Below are 7,309 nucleotides of genomic sequence, written 5' to 3' on the forward strand. Positions count from 1 at the left end.
AGTGAATGTAAGTTCTCATGCGCCACTAAGATATTATCATGAATATGTCTCCCAGCCACAAACATCAATTGATTTTGACTAATAAGCTGCGGCATAGCCACCTTCATCTGATTCGTCAAAAGCTTTGCAATCACCTTACAAACCACATTGCACAAGGATATAGGTCTTAACTGAGTCATCCGTCTCAGACTAGGCACTTTCTGAATTAGAACCAAGTGAGTCTGATTCAATTTCCATAGGAGCCTCCCAAAGAACCAGAACACCTTTGCCATGTTCACAAATATCCTTACCAACCACATCCCGCTGTGCATGATAGAAACTTCCAGTAAACCCATTCGGTCCTGGAGACTTATCAGCCGGAATTTGAAAAATAATTTGTTGCACCTCTTCTTCCAAAATCGGCCGCATGAGTTGTCTCCTATCCTCCATCAAAAGCCTAGTCTCAACACATTCTGTAATCTCTGGAACCCTACACGGACTGCATGTCAAGAAAAGATTTTGAAAGTAGCCCACTACAATCAAATCCACCTGAGAAGGATCAGTACGCCAGACTCCTTGATCATCCTCCAATCCCAAAATTTTGTTACACCGCCGCCGTTTCACAGTATGTGCGTGAAAAATTTTCGTATTTTCATCAAACCATTGATTCTAATTAAATTGTTTTACCAAGTATATTGTCGGCTAAAATTAAACTTTTTATCTTTTCTTCTCAATCATTTGACCAAACTTCTTGTTCTGAACAAGTTGAGCTCAAGTTTACATCGGAGAACACGTCTGCACATTTGTTAATTTGAGGGGGGTTTTTATTCAAGGAATTTTGAGGTGAAATTCATGAAATTGGAAGGGAAAAATAATACTCCAAGGTAAATATCATCAAACAATTTACATTTAACTAGTATATATATGTTTTATTTATTGAGATTAAAATCAAATACTACATTCCTCTTTAATCATATCCAAAGTGCAAGTCCAAGGATTGCTTTGGTACGATAATAAATTGAAACACACAGCTGAATAAACAGAGAAAGCAAAACATAAGATTGTTGCCAAATGGATGGTTTTAGTTGTAGGCATCAGGATTGGCCACAAGGTAGTTCTCAATAAGCTTGAATAGACCGTGGGCCTTGTCTTTGTCAGCCTTAACATGTTCTTCTTTAATCTCAACTTCTCCCTTGGTGTGGTAGTGGCTAGTGTTCTTGATAATGGAACCACTGCCAGATGCCACCAACTTAATTTCATAAGAGATCTTCTCAATTTTGTCAGAAATGGCATCCCCTTCAATCAAGCTATAGCTATAGTCAAGGTTATCTTTGTCAATTCCCTCAACCTTGTGCTTCACATAGTTGTATTCACTCCCTGTCAAATGAAAATGAAATAGAAATTAAGATACTAGCTAGTATTTTCAATATATATATATATATGTGTGTGTGTGTGTGTGTGTGTGTGTGTGTGTGTGTGTGTGTGTGTGTGTGTATCTATATACATGAAGCCTTTAAGGGAAGGGATCTCCATTTTCTTTCCTTTTTTTTTTTTTTTTTTAAATGGGGATTAGTTGTGGAGTCCATCCAACATCAAATTTTAACGATCCAAACCGTCTATTTTTCAAATTGCACCTTATAGATCATTCTTGCAAAATATAAGTCAAATCGGAAATATTTAAGACATCTAATTGGGTTCAAAAAAATTAATGAATACTTCGTTATATAAGAAAAATGAAATTTTATCTTGATAATTAAATAGGCAAATGATTTTGGATTCAATTGAATTTTTGCAAAGATGATCTATGAATAGAGACTTACAAACTATACTTTTCGGATCATTGAAGCTCACTGTGGAGTGGGCCCCACATCTAATCCCCATTTTTTGGAAAAAAAAAATAGAAATCCCTTTGCATAAAGGGCCTATATATATATATATATTAAATAGGTAAAATTAACAAATTAATGAATAAACTGTGGAAATTAAACTAACCTTCGCCAAAGCTAACTTTCTTGATGGTTCCAACACCGCCATCTCCCTCGAGAATTTCAACAGTTTTGACTGCTTGTGGAGCAATTTTCGGGATGAGGTTGTCAGCATCAAGAACAAGGGCATTGTACAACCTAGCAGGGGGGATGACTGAGGCGTATTCGGTTTCATATGTGAGGACACCCATGATGATTTTTAAGGGCTTGGAAAATGATCAAGGAAACTAATGAAAGGAGGAAGCTAGGAGGATGATCGATGTTGAGGTGAGAAAATGTTCTCTCCAGAGGGTGGTATTTATAGATTTGGTATGGAGGGTATATGTGTGAAGTAACCCGGCCCCTTGTGTATAATTTCAAATGCATGCATAAAAATAAAAACAAAGAAAAATCAATGCATAAATATATTAGTCAAAGAAAGCCACCAATAGAAACTTAATATAAGTTGATTATATGAAGTTATTATTGAAGATGCTTAAGCATTATCTTCGACATAAAAGAAAAGACAACCTTACAACGTCGGTGGGCTATTTGATGATGAGATTCTTACAAATCATAATTTGGATAATGGCACAGGTGTCGAGGAAGACAGAGGAGAAATATCATGATCAGTACGTATAGTGTAAGGTATATCATACAAGGACTTTGTCTCTGAAGACTAATTAGGTTTAACTTTTTTTAATTTTTAATGCATATCAACAAAAAAAATACAAGAACATTATTCTCTCACTTTGTTTCCAAAAATGAAAATATTTACTGATGGAAAAAGATATGATTCCCTAAGAAAAGAGATTACTTGTATTACAAGTTACAACTAACACAGTACTAATGAGGTTATTGAATGTAATTGTTTATCGCACTATCATGTTGATTGTTACGATATAAATGTTTTGTTAGAGGATAGATGTAATTAGTGGACGTCATGAAATTCTTCATTATTGTATTCACTTTTGAGCATTACCTTTACATTTTAAGGGTATTATAATGACGTTAAAATTCAACTTTTGAGCTCCTTAATACTGTAACAATGATAATTTTACGTTGTGGTCATCATTTTACACTATCGAAGTATAATATGATACATGAATGTGCTTACATTACAAAAATATCGTTCAAACATAGCCAGTGGCAAAGCCACATAGAGCCGAGGATTGGCCAGGCCTACCCTGAATATACGTTTAATACCTATTATCTGCTAACGTTTCAAAAACTAGCGTGTGCCCCATTGGTCGGTGGTGTTTTTCACTTCGAAATGGCCACGGTTCGATACTTTTTGGCATGCTAACACTTTTAGATTTTTTTTTAACTGAAAGGGAAAAAAACCCTTACAAGTTATCTTATTTTTTACCATATTAAAACTAACCCCTATTTTTTTGTTATAATTGGCCTTATGTTTTAGCTATAAAAACCACGTAGTTGAGACCAATGTCTTAATTTAAGTTATAACCTTAATAGTTTGAATTTAATGTGTTAGTTTTTTTTATGTCAACAAGTTTAGGTTCTTATGATATAATCATTTCAAAACTAATATTTTCATACAAAATTAAGGCTTCACCATTCTTATTTGATTAAAAAATTTCATGCCAATACAAAACACAAAAACTTTAATTTTCCTCTCATTAGTTGTATTGTAATTAATATTTCTAATTCTTTTTTGTAGGGCTTCAAACGCCCCTCCTAGTCTGATTTTTTTTTACTCCACCACTGATCATAGCTACGAATACCCTTTATTTTTTTAAAGGTGTAGACTATTGAGTGTACAATTTTTTGTGTATAAGAAAAAAAGATTCGTCCATGTAAAAATGTGTAGCTATGTAAAATATGTAGAAAACTTGGATGAACACTTATTATATGCTTGTAATCAAGTTTTTTTGTATGTTCTAGTATTTTATACAATGCATATCATCTATTTTAAAATTTATGTTTCCAATATAATTATATATTTTTTTAGTATAAATAAATATTTATTATATGTTTTATAATAAAAGGTAAATAAAACTAAAAAACAAACCTCCTAGACGCTTATGCTAGTCGTAAGGTCTTACTCATCGGCTGACTTGTACCTTTTAGAACGTTGGTATATAAGAATATGATTATTTTTCAATCATATAAAGTAGATAATATTGTATATTTTTTCTCATTATCCGGTATCTTTTACGTCAGACCAAGAAAAAACATGTTTGGATGATTACGTAGGTTGAATGTGGACGGATTTTTAGGAAAATCAGCTTTTTGGACGTATCGAGACAAATATTGGTACCAATTTGCATGATCAGATTGGGTTAGAAGGTAGTTTGTTGAATGTGGGCGGATTTTGAGGACAATCAGCTTGTTGGATGTATCAAGACAAATTTTGTTACCAATTGCATGATCAGATTGATTAAACGAATATGAGTTGAAAAATTAATTCCTACTTATTCATGCGGGCGAATACAAAATGATCCACGTCTTTCGCATATTGACCGTACTTAATCATTGCTATTGTCAATAAAAAAACGTTTCTATTGAAAAGCTGTTTTTTTTTTTTCAAATTTATTATTATTTAAGGGGAGCGGGGAGGGGAAGAAAAAATGAGACAGTTCAAAACCATTACAATACTTTTCAGCAGTAAAGTTTCGAATCTATAACGTATGGGTAGAAAATAGGGCTAGAAAAAATTCCTGAAAATCCCAAAATGTACCCAAAAAATCTCAATCCCAAACCATTTGATACGGGAATTGATCTCACCATTTTAAGAGTTTGGTAATTTCAAACCGAACCGAAACCTTAATATATATAATATTCTTTTTGTTATGACAATTATTTATTGGTGCTTTTGTTTTAGTTAAAGCGGCTTAAGACTGTCTTTCAGCTTCATGCCACTAAAATAAGGAAGCTATCTAAAACCTATATATCTTTCAGCATCATTTTTCAGTCTGCATCCACGAGAGCCATGTGTTCTTCTCAATAAAACAAAGAATAAATTATACATCTTTCGTCCTGATAAGTAGGATATGAATGCCAATGCTTTCAAGATGGAAAGGAAAGTGATCAATACTCCCGTTGTTTATCAGTTTACTGATTTTAGGGTTATTCATTAATACTATGTTGTTTATCAGTCTCCTGTTCATTGTTATTCACCCCCTACAATGTTTGTCAATATAAACCCCACTTGCCATGTTTACAGAATTGATAAGCCCATTGTTTGTCAATATAAACCCCACTTGCTAACCAATATTCAGTCCAAAATTCAAATAAATTGAAAAATCCCAACAATTTGGCCTTGAAGGCCCAATCCTGAACTACCCCGAAATCCCTCCAAAAAAAATTAGGAATTCTGAAATTTCGGTTCGGTTTCGGGCTTTAGAATCATGTTCTGAAAATTATTGATTGGGATTCGGTTCGAAATCCCGACCCAAACTAACCCTTGTAAAACCCAACACTCTATCTACTATAATATTGGACAACACTATTAAAAAGTTGTTCTATATAAACACTCTTTAAAGTGATCATGCACTCTTTGAATTAAAATTTTTCCCTTTTATAAATTTTTTAGATTGTCAATGTTGATTCCCTTTATATCAATTTAGATTTTCCTTGTTATTTTTTAGAGATATTTTTCAATTTGCTCCCTAAATTTGTATAGAGGTGTCAATTTTCCTCCTAAATTTTAATTTTAGCCGATTATCCTCTTAAATTTTTATAATTAGCCAATTTCCCACATGTACTTTATCTTTAGCCGATTAAGCCCTAACATATTATAAGGTAAATAACACAAAACTACCTCACCTATGAGTCGAACCACAATCTCATACCCTATGTTTTAAAAATTACAATATCATACCTCTCTTACAAATTTGTTGCAATGTCATATCTCCGTCAAATTTTCTGCCAATTTTTCTATTAAATGTTTTCTATCAATTTTTCTATTAAATGGTGACATAGCTTACAACAATGTCCACTCCCTACCCCAACTAACTTTAAAAAATTAATTAAATATTAAAATTAATAATTAAATCATTTAAATATTTTTATTTGAAAGACGTGGGATCCACCCCACAAACCCATCATTCTTCCCCATACACCGACGACATCCCATCTCCGGGCACCCAACCTCACCACCTGCCTCCTCCGCCAGTCCTTCGACTCCCCCCCCCCCATCTCTGGGCACCCAACCTCACCACCCTGCTTCCCTAGTACGCCCGCCGTCCTCCTCTCCTCAAACCCCCAGAACAGCAACAACCACCACGTCGTCATACTCCTCATCGGCTTCCTTCAAGGGCGGCTGCTGCCGTCTCTTCTTACTCTTCTCCTTCCTAGCACTCCTCGTCCTCGCCGTCGTGCTCGTCATCATACCTCCGCCTCAGTCTCTCTCTCAGCATTCGCGTGCTCTTCTCAGCCGCTAACGCCAACAAGGTCGGGATCAAGTACGTCGAGTCCAGGTTCACTATCATGTACCTGAGATTTCATGGGCAAGGCCTCCATCCCCGGCCTCTACCAGGATGCGGACACTGTCGGCCAAGTCGTCGCCACCATCGCCGTCAATCGGGTCAATTTGCTGACGCTGCAGATTTAGTCTGCGACGCATCCCTCAATTTGCTTCCTGAATCAAAACCCACTTCCCAATTTTTCTTTGAATTCTGTTCGGCTACTAAGAAAATCACAGAAACCCACTATCTTCGGTGGGGGAGAGTTCTTGGAGCTTTGGTTCTTCCAGAAGAGAAAGGGTTGATGTGGAGGTGGAGAGAAGGGGAGGAGAGCAACGGAGGGAGGGGGAGTCGAAGGTGTGGCGGAGGAGGTTGAGGTAGAGGCAGGTGGTGAGGTTGGTACCCGGAGATGGGATGTCGTCGATGTACGGGGGAAGAAGGATGGGTTTGTAGGGGTGGGTCCCACGTTTTTAAAATAAAATATTTTTAATTATTTAATTTTTTTTATTTTTAATATTTAATTAATTTATGTATCCCTTTCTAGCATTTCTCCTAGAATTTTACATGTCAAATGGTGAGTGAAAAAAAATATACAGAAAAGATAACTAGCATTTCTCTTATTTCCAACAAGTCACGCACCATTGACTTGATCAAAGCATAATCACATGGAGACTACTGCAGGGTTAGTCTAAGTGCTTCTGAACAAGGAAGCAAATCCATGCCCGTACCATCAAGTATGAGTTCTGTCTTATAGTACCAATTGGACGTGCTTTTTCAACCATGTACAAAGTGTGGGAATTTGCAAGACAACAGTCTGGTGTGTTGAAGGATGTCGACGAGGGATACGGTAACTAGGAATGCATTGGTACCAAGACTTTCAGAAAATGGGAGGGGCATCGAGGCTCTAGAGGCATAGGTTCTGAAGTTTGTGAAAACTAT

General features: G+C 35.7%; 1 protein-coding gene across 1 annotated transcript; it reads right to left on the bottom strand.

Moving 5' to 3' along the window:
• Positions 1-881: 881 nt before the first annotated feature.
• Positions 882-2,240, bottom strand: LOC137731134 (major strawberry allergen Fra a 1-3-like). Its single transcript, XM_068470226.1, has 2 exons — positions 1,972-2,240; positions 882-1,356 (listed from the first exon to the last, which is right to left on the bottom strand). The coding sequence occupies exons 1-2, from the start codon at positions 2,153-2,155 to the stop codon at positions 1,061-1,063; spliced, it is 480 nt and encodes a 159-aa protein (XP_068326327.1). The 5' UTR covers positions 2,156-2,240; the 3' UTR covers positions 882-1,060.
• Between the last annotated feature and the right edge of the window lie 5,069 nt (positions 2,241-7,309).

Source organism: Pyrus communis, chromosome 4, assembly GCF_963583255.1.
Source record: "Pyrus communis chromosome 4, drPyrComm1.1, whole genome shotgun sequence".
NCBI lineage: Eukaryota > Viridiplantae > Streptophyta > Magnoliopsida > Rosales > Rosaceae > Pyrus > Pyrus communis.